At 34.4% G+C, this 16015-nt stretch overlaps 1 protein-coding gene across 6 annotated transcripts in view; it reads left to right on the top strand.

Annotated features, from left to right (window-relative positions):
• LOC149779385 (polypeptide N-acetylgalactosaminyltransferase 13-like) overlaps positions 1-16015 on the top strand; it is a 165948-nt gene that overhangs the window by 94499 nt on the left and 55434 nt on the right. For all 6 annotated transcript variants that reach the window (XM_089940031.1, XM_089940030.1, XM_089940029.1 and 3 more), the window contains 3 exons: positions 5002-5106; positions 6328-6430; positions 14212-14382. In XM_089940031.1, the coding sequence (XP_089796157.1) occupies positions 5002-5106; positions 6328-6430; positions 14212-14382 (379 nt within the window). The remainder of the gene's footprint in view (positions 1-5001; positions 5107-6327; positions 6431-14211; positions 14383-16015) is intronic.

The raw sequence follows: 16015 nt of genomic DNA, 5'->3' as shown, positions 1-16015 counted from the left end.
ACCATCTTGAAAATCTTTTTATTGATGGTCATATCTTCATAGGTTTTTCACTAAGAAACTTTTTAAGATGTTGATTTGGTCCAAAATAAAAGTGGTGCTGAACTAACCTTGCAATGTGGATATTGATACTCCTGAACAGAAAATCATATTGAGATGGGCGTTTTCTCTGGAAGACGACTACTTCTAATTGGTCCTAAAACATTGTCCATCCTGATGTCTAATATGGAAGCCACCAAGGCCATCTTGAAATTCTTTTTGTCCCTACTTCTGAATGGATGGTCATATCAACATGGGGATTCTGCTGAAAGACTTCTTATGATATCGTGTTGGTTGTAAATAAAAATGGTGCTGATCTGTCATCTGGTATGGCCAGCCACAGGAGCCATCATTGAAAATTCTGTCTAGCTAATCCTCCTGTCTGAAAATTTGTATTGCCATGGGTTTTCACCAGAAGACTTCTTATCTTACGGTGTCTAGTTGGTCCTAAGTAAAAATGGTGTATATGGCTGCCACAGTGGCCACCTTGAAAATCTTTCCTCCTGAATGGATGGTTATTTCACTGAAAGAATTCTTATAATGTTCTGTTGGTCCTAAATGAAGATGATGCCAATCTGAATATTGCTGCCACAATGGCCATCTCAAAAATCTTCATTTATAAGAAATGGTCAAATTAAGATAGTCCTTTCACTAAAATACTTCTAATGATGTTATCTTGGTCCTAAATGCAAATGGTGTCAATCAGATACCCAGTATTGCCATCACAGCAAATGTCTTGAAAATCAGGTTATTGTCACTTTTACAAAATGGAAAGGCATATTAACATGTGGTTTTCACCAGAAGACTTCTTATAATATCTTCTTGGTGCTGATCTGACTTCCAGTAGATCATGGTGGCTATCTTGAAAATCTTGTTAGTACTACTTCTAAATGGAAAGTTATTTTGGCATGGTGTTTTCACCAGAAGAGTTCTTACAGAGTTTAGTTTGAACTAAATGAAAATAACTTAAATTGACCTACAGTATTCCATCATGATGGCTATTTTGAAAACATTGTTATCTCTACTAATCTGAAACGATGGTACCAATAGGCTCCTTATTATACCAAGTTGGTTCTAAATGAAAATGGTTGAAGTCATGCATCCAATATGGCTGCCTCAGTAGCTGTCTTGAAAATTATTTTGTAGCTGCTCCTCATGAATGGATGACCATATTGATATGAGATATTCACTGAAAGACTTCAAATGATATCTACTTGGTCATAAATGAAAATGGTGCCAGTCTGACATGCAGTATGTCTATCACAGTCAGATTGTAAAGATTTGTTTAATTAGGTCCTCTGCAAAAGCATGTACGAAGAAGAAAATAAAGTTTGGTTGTTGTTGCTGGTATCATTTTTCTTTTTAATTCATGGGCTTGGCTGCACATTTAGTTCTACAAGTCCAGTCTGTGCTGACACACTGCCACATAGTTAAACTGAACATGTGATGGTGTGAGGCACTTATTATTGGAAAGTCTGACTGAACTTTGAGTATGGAAGTATAGAGTCTGAGACAATCATTCAGTCACATGGTTTTGTATAGTCCAAAAGATATATGCTTTCTCACTTTTTTTACCCTGTGCTTTGTGGCTGTAGAGTATTTAAACAATTGAGAAAATGTAGGATTTTTATGGTCAGCTTACATCAAACTTGACAAGCTAGCCATTGGACATTGAAACTTGTTACATTCATATCCAGGAAATACATCAAAATTTAGTCTTTTTTCTGTTAACATCAAATGTGTGCATAAAGTTCTATTTCTCTGAAACTCTTTCATATACAGTTCTTCAATTGGATGCTTAAATTTGTCAGGAGGGGTACTGTTTCCATTAGAAAAATGTGTCACTGGCCTATTTTTTCATCCTTCAGTGATTCTAAAAGCTTTGCCAATTAAATGCATTTGTTTGGATCATGTGGCTGAGAAATGGATGAAACATTGTATTTTTATTGTTTTTCAACTAGTCATTTAGATTGTTCATTCCTTTTATCTTTAACTAGAAATACACAGTAATGAATAACTGAGTTAATTCTTCTGTATGTGGTCTGTTCCACCAAGGGTGGTGAATTCTCTACTGGGAACCTTTTTCTCACTTTTTTCTCCATTCCATCTAAGCTTTATTTTATCTGCAGTACTGATTCAAATGAAATGTGGGTATAATTGTACTCACTTATAAGTCAAATCCAACTGGAAACTGCATGGATTTGTCGTGTTGTTTGCAGTTGGACACAACTTGTATGTGGATATATATGGTTTTTGGAAAGCTTAATCCAAACTTGCAATGCAAAGAAGTTTTATTAGCTTCCCTGCACCACATTGCAAGTTATTAAAATTTGTCATGTGATCAGTATCAAGCTATGGAAACTTCTTTTTAAAATAGCTTCATTTGTATAGCATGCTTCCAGTACAAGTTCCAGCTTTTTGTGTTCATATTAACTGATACGTGGTGATGCTTTATTTGTTCTGTTGCATAATTGTTTAATTAACCTAGCCATTGCTTTGGCAAGCTGACTGAAAAATTGAACCTCTCCTTGGAAGATTTGAGCTTATCCCAAAATATGACAACAAAATATGACAAGTAAAGTAAAAACATACAAATGGATAGGTAGATTAAGGCGTTGCAAGTGTATTTTTTCAATGGGAAGATGTTTACATAAAAGACCTTGAATTGAACAATGAAATAATTGAGAACAAAACTGTGTAAACCTAATTTTGCTAAAGTTTTAGTACATCATAACATTTGTCCCTATCTACTTTTTCACTTTAAGTTACATTGGTCATGTAGATTTAAGTAATATCCAGTAAGAAAACAAGGTAAAACTGAGTTCCTCATTGAAATATTCCAGTTTCATTGAACCGCTCCGGTGGCCTAGTGGTTAGAGCATCCACTTCATATGCGGGAGGTTGTCTGTTCGATCCGCAGCCAAGTCATACCAAAGACTTACAAAAATGGTACCAACAGCTGTCTCGCTTTGTGTTCAGCATTAAGAGGTTAGTGTTAGGACTGGTCAGCATGGTGTCATGATAATGTGACTGGGTGGGACATCATGCTACATGTCTGCGACATGATGCCACAGTGTTAGACATCACTATAAACTGCCACATTGCAGACATTGTAGCGATATGATTGAAAAAGTGTTAAAGCTATGTTAAAAATCCAAATCACATACACACACATACAGACACACACACCAGTATCATTGAATTCACTCTTACTTTTTTCTGGAGTCTACTTTGCTTTACTTGCCATCCAATTATTAAAAGCACTTTCTACATGAAAGTCTGTAACTGGAGGACCGTGAATACAACATTCATTCGTTCAAGCTTAGGAGTTTCCAGGTTAAGACAGTTTCTCCGGTTTGCTTTGATCCTGAAGTCACATGCCTGGAAGCACTTTAGGACTTCTGTTGTTGTTGTTGTTGTTGTTGTTGTTGTTGTGTGGTTTAACGCCATTTTTCAGCACACGATAGGCCATATATGGCGGCCAGTATTAATGGTGGAGGAAGAAACCGGGAAAACCCCGGAAAGAACCACCTACCCACGAGAAGCTACTGGCATGCTTTCTCACATATCTACATTGGCTGAATCTGAGACTCGAACCGGCGCAGACAGAGGTGAGATGGCAGTGATCCGTAACGGCGAACGCTTTAGACCACTCGGCCACTCGGGGCCCCTAGGACTTCTGTAGAAAACTCTGAAAATGTTTGACTTTATGAGCTCATTAAATTTGTTTGTGGAAACTCCATTTCCTTTTTTGGCCTTGATATGCTGGTGGACTCATCTCAACTGTATTAAAAATAATAAAACTCGACCTAATGTAATTTATTTGTACTCACAACTTGTTGAAATCAGTGACATACACACTTTGATTAGCTGATTTTTGAGAATGATCTGAGAACGCTTATTTTTATCTGTTTAATTATTTGCCAAACATTAAGTATGTATCGGTCTCCTTTAATTATCATGTCAACAAGTGATAAATATTTCTTGTGTTTGCTTAATGTTTGGAACAGAGATCATACTTTTTACAAAATCAGGGTGAGTGCCAAGTTATAATTATTAACAACTATAGCCTAGTCACCTTGATATCGGTAACATGCATCAAAACAGTCATTGACACGGTAATTGTTCAGAGTGACAATTAAATCTTGGAGCTACAAATTGCCTTTGTCAAGGCTAGGACTTGAAAATCACTGAATAAATGTTACAATTTAAAAATAAATACTTACAACTTAAAATATAACTAATTATTCCATATTTGTCAAAACCTGCTTGAAATAGTAAATATTTACATTATTGTGTCAGCACAAGTAAACATAAGACTGACCATAAAATTTAGGATGGAAATGTTAGACTTGGACATTATATTGTGTGAAAAAAAGGAAGAATGGATGAATGAAACTTCGAGCATTTATGTAATAGAAGATTGTGGTACATATAAATATAAAATCAAGTTACTGATATGTCTACTATTGTGACTCTAAACATAATACATCATAAACTGAACATGACCCCTCTCTGTTTTATTTTTGTTATACCTTCCCATGGGCAAGTACCTTGCTCAATTAAGCTTGCCTGAGCTGAATTTGAGCTATTCCCGGGCTTTGGGCAAGTGGATTTGTAAAGCCTTGCATAACATACACATGAATATGAATTGTCTTTTGTGAACAGAACTCTTATCCTCAACATTACATTTTTTTTAAACTTCTGTACTGAAAGCCATAAGCTTCAGAATGAAACATAACAGTGTTGCAGCAAAGGAATTAAAGGGCATTTTTAGATTTCATCTGCTGATATTACATTGGCAGCAAAGGGCATTTTTAAATTTTATCTACTGATATTATATTGGTAGCAAAGTAAGTAAAGGGCATTTTTAGAGTTAGTCTACTGATATTACACTGGCAGCAAAGGAAGTAAAAGGCATTTTTAGATTTCATCTACTGTTATTATGTTGAACTTTTGTTACAGATGAGCTAGGTAAAGAGCTAGATAGATATGTTGCGAAACTTCCAGTTCCAGTACATGTTGTCAGATCAGAGGAACGCACAGGCCTAATCAGAGCACGCTTAAAAGGTATGTACAATATTTACTTGCTTACAAGTCAGGAATTTTGGATTAGAAAGCCCTGTACCATCGCTACTTACAAGTCAAGAATTTTGGTTTAGAATGATCAACCCATGCATATGAGTGGAATGGTATCCTTTCTCTAATTACCAAATATAGTTTGTATTAATAGTAAGTGTATGATCTTGCTAAATTTGTAACAGTCAGGTAACTTTTATGTCAGGAGAGAAAACTCAAATTTAGGTAAATGATTAGACTTTATAATAGTTATCTCCCATGAATATTTTTCCACATAGATAATGCTTATAATAATGATAGGAAAATGCTTTCAGTATGAAAACACCACAGTAATTACTCCAATAATTTTTTAACTGTTAATATCACTTGTCTAGTGAGATGAAAAGAAAAGAAAAAAAATTGAATAATAATGTAACATTTATATAGAGCAGTCTGTAATGACTATAAAAGATCATGAACATGTCTCTGGGGTTATAATCTTCCATCTGATCTTGTGTAAATCAATATCACTTCAACACTCCAAGCCATCTCTTTCCTCAGTACTTTGTTTTGAAAATTCAGTCGTTTCAATGATGTGTAGTTGAGTCATCAGTTTGATAAAATGTGATGATTGTTACACAGATTCTTATCCTATAAATTATATGTCAAAATCTTTTGTGCTCTAATCTATTTCACAGATGTGTTGTTGTTTTGCAAAATCTGACATTGTTGATAGATATTATCATGGATGGAGATGGGAGTTATGTGGTTTTTATAGTTGGTTCAAGTTTTTGATTTGCACCAACCATGAAATCTATAAACAAAAAACTTCATTTTTTTGGTTGTTTTTGTTTTGGTTGGTTTTAATGGTGCATTTTGCACATTATTGGCTATATCATGCAGTTGAAATGGAAGCTAAGTAATTTTCCCATGGACACACTAAGGCAGTTGACCCATCTGGCCTGTAACAAAACCTTATACTCTACCAACTGGTCTACCATAATGACATGAATGAGAGTGAGTTAAAGAATCTCATTAATGGAAGGATGTTTCTTCACTTTTACACCAAAGGATCTTTATCTCATTTCTTGATTATGTTGTCCCAGTATGTTCCACTTTGCTTCATATAGCCAGTTTTAACTTGATGGACAACAAAACGTAAATATTGAAAATAATCCAACTGTCTTGATGGTTCTAAATTAAGCTTAAAGAAGGCTGGCTGTTGTTTTGCAGGAGCAGCACAGGCTAAGGGCAAAGTAATAACATTCCTAGATGCCCATTGTGAGTGTACCACTGGCTGGTTGGAACCCCTGTTGGCTGAAATCCACAAAGATAGGTGAGTTGACATGATTTGTGCCACTTAATCTTGAGAGTCAATTTCTTGTGCTGTTACTCCATCAAACACAAACAGGCCTCATTAACTGCCTTGATACTAAATGTTTGCCTCATTAACTGCCTTTATACTAAATGTTTTCCTCATCAATTGCCTTGATACTAAATGTTTACCTCATTAACTGCCTTGATACTAAATGTTTTCCTCATTAACTGCCTTGATACTAAATGTTTTCCTTATTAACTGCCTTGATACTAAATGTTTTCCTCATCAATTGCCTTGATACTAAATGTTTACCTCATTAATTGCCTTGATACTAAATGTTTTCCTCATCAATTGCCTTGATACTAAATGTTTAGCTCATTAACTGCCTTGATATTAAATGTTTTCCTCATTAACTGCCTTGATACTAAATGTTTACCTCATCAATTGCCTTGATACTAAATGTTTTCCTCATTAACTGCCTTGATACTAAATGTTTTCCTTATTAACTGCCTTGATACTAAATGTTTTCCTCATCAATTGCCTTGATACTAAATGTTTACCTCATTAATTGCCTTGATACTAAATGTTTTCCTCATCAATTGCCTTGATACTAAATGTTTAGCTCATTAACTGCCTTTATATTAAATGTTTTCCTCATTAACTGCCTTGATTCTAAATGTTTACCTCATCAATTGCCTTGATACTAAATGTTTTCCTCATTAACTGCCTTGATACTGTTTTCCTCATTAACTGCCTTGATACTAAATGTTTTCCTCATTAACTGCCTTGATACTAAATGTTTTCCTCATTAACTGCCTTGATACTAAATGTTTTCCTCATTAAGTGCCTTTATGCTAAATGTTTTCCTCATTAACTGCCTTGATACTAAATGTTTTCCTCATTAACTGCCTTTATGCTAAATGTTTTCGTCATTAACTGCCCTGATACTAAATGTTTTCCTCATTAACTGCCATGATACTAAATGTTTTCCTCATTAACTGCCTTGATACTAAATGTTTTCCTCATTAACTGCCTTGATACTAAATGTTTAAGGACACAATGACAATTTTGGGGTTTTGTGCCTGTTTTGGTCATTACACCATATTCAGACATATAACTTCAAATGAGGACAACAGAAACTATACATTGTAAATCATTGTAACCTAGATTACATTTACTGCAGTTACATGTGGGTAAAAATATGTACTTATCTTCCACTAGAAAAAGTAGTTTAAAGCTTTTTTGTGGTGAACAGTTTGACAAATTTTAAATTATTTTTATTTAGAACTGAATTAACATTTAAAGGTAAAACTAAATGCTATATACCAGTGGTTCCCATCTCATGGGCCACTGACCTGTTGGATCCATGGGGTTATTACAAGGGAGCCTAAAAGTACAAATATTAGCAGGGCGAGGGCAGGGTCATTTGAAATTTTTTGAAACTGAGAAGAGGTTCTCATACTTAAAAATTTTGAGAACCATTGCTATACGTTACAGTTGGGAATCTTAATTTGATAGACATTTCTTTGCTAATGGGAAGATTTGCACATGTTCATTTACGAATCAAGAGATATGACTATTTAATTGCCACCAAAATGTGACCTGTACTGAAAAAACTGAACAACTTTTTTTAAACAGCCTGCGATATCAGCAGAGAAACTGAGAAACATTGCAAAGTATGAATAATAATCATTGATAGTACTAATAAAACATGCTCTTTGTTTTGCAGCATTCTTTGAATGATGTGTATATTTCCATTCAGTATGGTTGACTTCCTTTCATGGCATTTCATTTTCATTTGCGTGTTAAAATCTTGCCAGAATTGCCCCCAAAAAGGACAAATGATGTCTTTCTTAATCATTTTGCTTACAGAAAAAAGGTACAAAACTTTTTGTACAAATAGTGATAGCCAGATACACAAAAAAATCGTCGTTATTTATATATAAATATAATCAGACAAGGAAAAAATTTCATTTGAGTCTTGTATGTTCAGTACCTGTGTGTTGAGGTTACATTTACATGGCATGAATATGTCTTAAATGGAGCAGTACATGTGTGTTGAAGTGTCATTTACATGACATGAGAACATCTTAAATGCAGCATGTTCAGTACATGTGTGTTGAGGTGTCATTTACATTACATGAAGACATCTTAAATGGAGCATGTTCAGTACATGTGTTTTGAAGTGTCATTTACATGACATGAAGACATCTTAAATGGAGCATGTTCAGTACATGTGTGTTGAGGTGTCATTTACATGACATGAAGACATCTTAAATGGAGCATGTTCAGTACATGTGTGTTGAGGTGTCATTTACATGACATGAAGACATCTTAAATGGAGCATGTTCAGTACATGTGTGTTGAAGTGTCATTTACATGACAAGACATTAAATGGAGCATGTTCAGTACATGTGTGTTGAGATGTCATTTACATGACATGAAGACATCTTAAATGGAGCATATTCAGCACATGTGTGTTGAGGTGTCATTTACATGACATGAATATGTCTTAAATGGAGCATGTTCAGTACATGTGTTTTGAAGTGTCATTTACATGACATGAAGACATCTTAAATGGAGCATGTTCAGTACATGTGTGTTGAGGTGTCATTTACATGACATGAAGACATTTTAAATGGAACATGTTCAGTACATGTGTGTTGAGGTGTCATTTATATGACATGAAGACATCTTAAATGGAGCATGTTAAGCACGTGTGTTGAGGTGTCATTTACATGACATGAAAACATCTTAAATGGAGCATGTTCAGTACATGTGTGTTGAGGTGTCATTTACATGACATGAAGACATCTTAAATGGAGCATGTTAAGCACATGTGTGTTGAAGTGTCATTTACATGACAAGACATCAAATGGAGCATGTTCAGTACATGTGTGTTGAGGTGTCATTTATATGACATGAAGACATCTTAAATGGAGCATGTTCAGTACATGTGTGTTGAGGTGTCATTTATATGACATGAAGACATCTTAAATGGAGCATGTTCAGTACATGTGTGTTGAAGTGTCACATGACAAGACATTAAATGGAGCATGTTCAGTACATGTGTGTTGAAGTGTCATTTACATGACAAGACATATTAAATGGAACATGTTCAGTACATGTGTGTTGAGGTGTCATTTACATGACATGAAGACATCTTAAATGGAACATGTTCAGCACATATGTGTTAAGGTGTCATTTACATGACATGAAGACATCTTAAATGGAGCATGTTCAGTACATGTGTGTTGAGGTGTCATTTACATGACATGAAGACATCTTAAATGGAGCATGTTAAGCACATGTGTGTTGAGGTGTCATTTACATGACATGAAGACATCTTAAATGGAGCATGTTCAGTACATGTGTGTTGAGGTGTCATTTACATGACATGAAGACATCTTAAATGGAGCATTGTATTTTACAACCCCAGTTGTAGCACAGCAGTTAACAGTTCAAGTTTGATAATTAGATAAAGGATAATTTCATTTGACAGTTTGGGAAGGTGACAGTTGTAGCCCAGGAATTAACAGTGGAAGTTTGATAATTAGATAAAGGATTATTTCATGTCGCAGTTTGAGAATTGTGTAAAGGATAATTTCATTTCATAGTTTGGGAATTGTGTCATTTGTATTATGCAAAGCCACATGATTGTTTTAACCCAACAATTAACAAAAGTAGTTTGACGATTGATAATTGTCTATAAAAACTTAATAAAATTTATTATGTGGGGATTCAGTACATTGTATTTTCAGTTGACTTTTAGCAGTTACTAAATTCAATAGTTTATGATATTCTATTTTCATGTTCTTGAGACTGCTCATATCCACTCATTTAGCCTCCTATTATAATCATTCTCTTTCACTATTTGTTTTCCCTTTCCCATGGTTATTCTCACAGTTTAATTTTAAATCATCTCTGCCGTGGTTAATTGAAAATAATGAAATTTCCTTAAAGCTGTAACCTGTTATCCTTACTGCATTTTCAATGACCACTTGCACCTATTATGTCTCTCTCTCCATTCAGTGTCAGGGGCCCCAAGTGGTCTAAAGCGCTCGCCGTTACGGATCATTGCCATCTCACGTCTGTCTGCGTGAGTTCGAGTCTCAGCTTCGGCAAACTTGGTATGTGAGAAAGCCTTTTAGTAGCTTCTCGTGGGTCGGTGGTTCTTCCCAGGGTTTTCCAGGGTTCTTACTCCACCAATTATACTGGCTGCCATGTATAGCTTATCTTGTGCTGAAAAATGGCATTAAACCCTACAACAACAACAACCATTCTGTGTCTTAAACTTAGGGTTGTTTTGTTTTTATATCCATGTAAATATATTAATATAAATGGAGATAAGAAGGTCTTTGCCAACAATGGGACTTTAATAATAATGAGTCTGATCCAGACATGCTTGTGAAGAGAACCATGTTTTACCAAGACATGCTTATGAAAAGAACTATCCTTTACTAAAAGGAAGTTTATCAAGCATTTCTTTTTTAATAGTGACTGCATATGTACCGTATAATGTACCTGTAAGATCAGTCAATATTTAGTGAAAACAAGGTTTTAAAAATGCCACATAAAAGCTCCCAATTTTAGATCCCAATATCCCTATTTTTTTGTTCCCTACTTGGATTTTGAAAAGTTTACAGGAATGCCTTACTCCCCGTTTTACAAAACTACAGTAATCTTGCTAATATTATGGAATGAAAAGCAATTACACATCAGTGTACTGGTATAGTTGCCGGTCAAAATTCCCTCTTAACACAAGCCAGTTTTAGGGTTTTAATGATTAACTGGCCTGTATTGCTGTCGGACAACGAAAGACAAATCAGGCCAACTATCAACAAAGGAAGTGCCGAAACATCAAGCTTTCCATTCTATGGAAAGTTATCATGTTGTCCAGCCAAAACACAAAACTAAAGTAGATTAGTTGATTATGATGAGAATTTTAGCCTTTATTATTACCACTCTCCGTGAACATGTAAGTTATGCTGGTTGTGTGCCTTGTGCAATTAAACATGCAGTTATTAGGATCACTTATATCATTGAAAATGAGTAACTTGTCAGCGTGTGATTCACTGTAAATGAAACAGCTATTAATGTCTAGCTGAAATGTTATCTGGAAGAATGCAATTTGGTTGAAACAATGAATAAAGCAAAATCTCCATCTAAAATGTTTGTGAATAAATAAGGATTTAAGTAACGCTATGCATGCTTTGCACTGTGTAAGTGCTAGACATTATACTTCAGCCTGGTCTCATGAGTAAACTCAACTGGCCCATGAATTATGAAGTCTGTATTTACCTTTACTTAATTTCATGATGGAGAAATCAGAAAATATGCACATGAAAAATAATAACAAAATCAATCATTGTACTTTATAACAGTTTAATAAGTGTCAGGACACCGAAAATAATTTTTTAAAATGCATACCACATAGGACATGGAAAAATTACTTTTTCATGTCCAAAGATTTACAGCAATTACAGTAGTCAACAAAAAGACCTAAAAACTGTCAAGTTTACACATTGGCCCATGGATAAGCCAAGCCCTCTTCTTCCAGGGCTTTATTTTTTCCTAAATTATTCAGTTTATATGCGAGTATATATGTTAACTTCCTCTTCTAATATAGGGTCGTGTTTGTGTAGTATTTTAGGGAAATAATTACATGTATTGCAAAAATATAAGTTTGGATTTACAGTAGCCATGAGAAGTCTTGTATGATGATTTGCAATGCAGAGGTTCCCCCAGTGATGTCACATTGAACTGCGTCATGGAAAATACCAAAGCTAAACATGACCTGAGGTGTATATTCATGACATGTATATTAAAACTTAATGTCTTAATAACATTGATCATATCAGGTCAGAATTGTCCAATATTGCATAAATCATCACACTAAAATTTAAAGGTATTTGGTATGGGTCTACCTTTAAATTTGAAGCTACTATTCCATAACATCAGCAACCACTGTGGTTTGAAATCATATTTACATGTGCTTTTATGTTCATTTGCATTGTTTGTTTCAACATATCTTTTAATGTTTTGGGAAAGGTGACAGTCATTGCTTGTAATTTCTTAGTTAAGTTATAGAAACTTCAAATACTAATTGCTTGTTCTTGTTGCAATTGAATAAATAATTTTACTTTTATATAATTACAATAATGTAGTAATGGTACTCCTATCTGTTTTCATTAATTACAATGCTTTGTTTCAGCTGTGCTAATTTGAAGTCATATGGCCCCAAATACAAGGTGTAATAAAAGTGGACACAAAAGCCTTGCTATGCGCCATTATTGCCTTAGCCCTTCAAGTGCTTCCATTTACAGTTGGGCAGAAGTTGTGCTTGTCTTTGGTTCAAGACAACAGTATTGTAGTTGTTAACTTGTTCCTAGTGCTAATTGGGGCATCGTTATCAAGGAACCCTCACAGATCCCTGTCTTAGCAAATTCTTGATGTAGTTATCTCCTGTGTATAAAAGTCACCTACATAATGAGACCGATTGAAAACTGTCAGTTAACATTTTGTTTAGATTTTACCTGTTTATATGTATAATCTTTATAGACTGCTTTCTGTTAATCCAATTTTTTTACATTGGTTTAACTTAAATTAAATTCCCCCCAAAATTAATATAGTATCTGGACTAATATCCTGTTTTTAGTTCTACTGATCATAGACCTCTGTAGTCCATCTTCTGACATCTGCCTGTCCATCCAATTGAATTTGGATGATTGCCATGAAATTTTACACACACATTCATCCAAGGTTTAGTTGGTCTTAAATTAAACTAGACATCCAGCATGGCCACCACAGCAGCCATCTTCAAAAATTTATAATTTCTCCTGAATGGATTTTCACATCAGCATATGTTTTCACTTAAAGACTTATATGATGCATAGTGGGTCCTAAATGAAAATGGTGCCACTCTGACATACCATGTATGACCATCATGGCAGCCTCTTGAATAACATTTTATCTCTACTCCTCCAGAATGGAAAGTTTTATTTACATTGGTTTCACCAGAAAGCTAATTTTGATATTCATTTGGTCCTGAATGAAAATGGTGATCAATATGGCTGCCACAATGAACATATTGAAAATCTTGTCACTAATTCCCCTGAATGGACAGTCAAATCAACATAGAGTTTTCTACAAAAGTCTTCTAATGGTATCTAGTTCATCATAAATTAAAATGGTTCCGATCTTACATCCAATATGGCTGCCACAGTGCCTGATTTGAAAATCTTGTCACTTTGGAATAGCACATATGGTTTCAGCACTCAGCAGTTATAAAGAAGAAATGGTCAGATCTTGAATTCATGGAAATATTTTTATACAGTAGACTTGTCATTCCATTGAGGAACTTTTTAAAAAACTTTTTATTATACCCCCACAGCTTGCAGAGGGGGCATCTTGATTCAGTCCTGTCTATCCATCTATTCTCAGAAGCATGTTCACTCAAAACAAATTAAATTTGGCATTCTTGTTTCTATTCATATGCAGATCTTGTGCATTTTCAAAAGGTTTTAATAATTTTTTAACAATTTTGTGGTAGGTGGATTTAGACTTTTTTGCTTTATGCCATTTTAGCATGATTTTGCAAAAAAAACGTCTTAAGCCAGGCAAATGCAATTATTTATGCATCTTTCTATCCACATGTAAACAACCTGATTTAATATTTTTGAGAATTAGATACATTTGGCAAGTTTTGTCAATATTTGTCTTCAAACTTAAATACTTTAGCTTCATTCAAGACATAATGTGTTTTGCAAACGCTAATTTTCTTTACTTTTCTATTCCAGAACTGCAGTAGCATGTCCTATAATAGATGTGATAAGTGATGATACGTTTGAATACATCACAGGTTCTGATATGACATGGGGTGGTTTTAATTGGAAGTTGAATTTCCGCTGGTATCCAGTTCCACAGCGGGAGTTGGACAGACGAGGTGGTGATAGAAGTACACCAACAAGGTACTGTACATCAGAAGACGTTAATTTTTCTTTGATTTTGAGAAGTGTCCATGAGCAAGCAAGCAAAAAAAAGTACAGGAACAAAAAAGAAGAAGAATGGCTGTGAATTTTAATATTTAAGCATCATTAAATTATTAAATCATCAGCTTGTTAGTGACAGAAAAGTTGAGTGAATTAGGGGGCAAATATATCATTTTGGTGGCAGTATTGCCCCAAATAATAAAAAAGAGATCAGTGCTTACCTTTTATGATGTGGCAACACAGAGATGGTTGTTTTATTCAGACATGAGGTATCATGAGATAGCACATAACATGAATCACTGCCAGTGATGAAGGATGTTTTTGAACTCTGGTATTATCAGATGGTACATAACATGAATCAGTAGTCAGATACTGCCATCTGCCTTCAAATATGACCATAGTTACTAAAAAAATAGTATGCCCATTGTCACTATATATAGAATTTTACCAAACTTGACAGGAAGGATCATGGCATTAAGTCCTTTAACATTTGTACAAAAGATTACGTTTGTGTAAAGGAAGGCAGTCTAAAAATAGATAAACTTTTTAATGACTTTTCAAAAACTACACAACATCGTTGGACCAAACTTGATATCAAACAACCTGGCATAGAAGACTTGTGGTTTTGTACATCTAATGCTAATCTGCTGTCAAATATGAACACTGTTATTAAAAGTAAAAAAATACTTTTGACTGTTCCTCCAAAACCACTTACAGTGGATCCAGAACCGCTAAACAGAGTTTTGATCATATTTGACAGTAATCATCTTGGCATAAATACCTTTCAGATTTATAAAACTTTTGGCAATACTCTGTCGAACATGGCCACCTTTATTAAAACCTTTAAATGACCTTTCCAACACAACTGAATAGAATTTGACCTACAAGGATGCCAGTCATCAACTGTAAAGGGCCTGAGTTGCTTATAGCAATGAAAGATTAAAACTGTACTTTATAAAACAAGTCTGTATCAAGCACAAAGAATATTTCTAATCTGGCCCTGAAAAGCAAAGATTTATATCCAGCTGCATCTAAGGAAGCTACCGGGTTACTTGTTGCCCCTGTTTCAACTGCAGACTGTGAGATGGGGTTCAGTCAGCAGAATCTGATCAAAACAAACTACAAAATTCTATAGGTACATGTATATCTACTCTGAAAAATTTAAAGGGAATTTCTATTTATGGGCCCAGTGTTGAGAAAATTTATTTCAGGAAGACATTTAGGAAATGGTCATGGAAAAAAATGAGGCAGACATTGATAAAGTGTCATTGACATTGTTCATAAAGACTCAGCAGTATTTTGTATTACCAGTTATAAAGAAACATTGTTATTCATTCTTGCTTTTCATATGCTCTATATTGAACATCAGGTGTATATAATCGTATTGTTATATTTATTAATAATTATTCTTGTGCTTTGAATGTAATAAAAACATTAAAAAAAGCTTTTATGGTCATGTTTCTATAGATTTAAAATAGGGCCAATATAATATTACACATATATTTAAGTCCCTGCATCATGGCATAAAATAGCTTCTTTGGCTGAAAAGTGGCTCCAAATTGTTAAATTTGGCAAATTTCATCGCACAAAGAAAAATATCTCCAATGGAGGA

This window comes from Sinohyriopsis cumingii, chromosome 17 (assembly GCF_028554795.1).
Source record: "Sinohyriopsis cumingii isolate HCF-2022 chromosome 17, ASM2855479v2, whole genome shotgun sequence".
Lineage (NCBI taxonomy): Eukaryota > Metazoa > Mollusca > Bivalvia > Unionida > Unionidae > Sinohyriopsis > Sinohyriopsis cumingii.
Note: the sequence above shows the minus strand (reverse complement) of the source record. Positions and strands in the feature narration are given on the sequence as shown.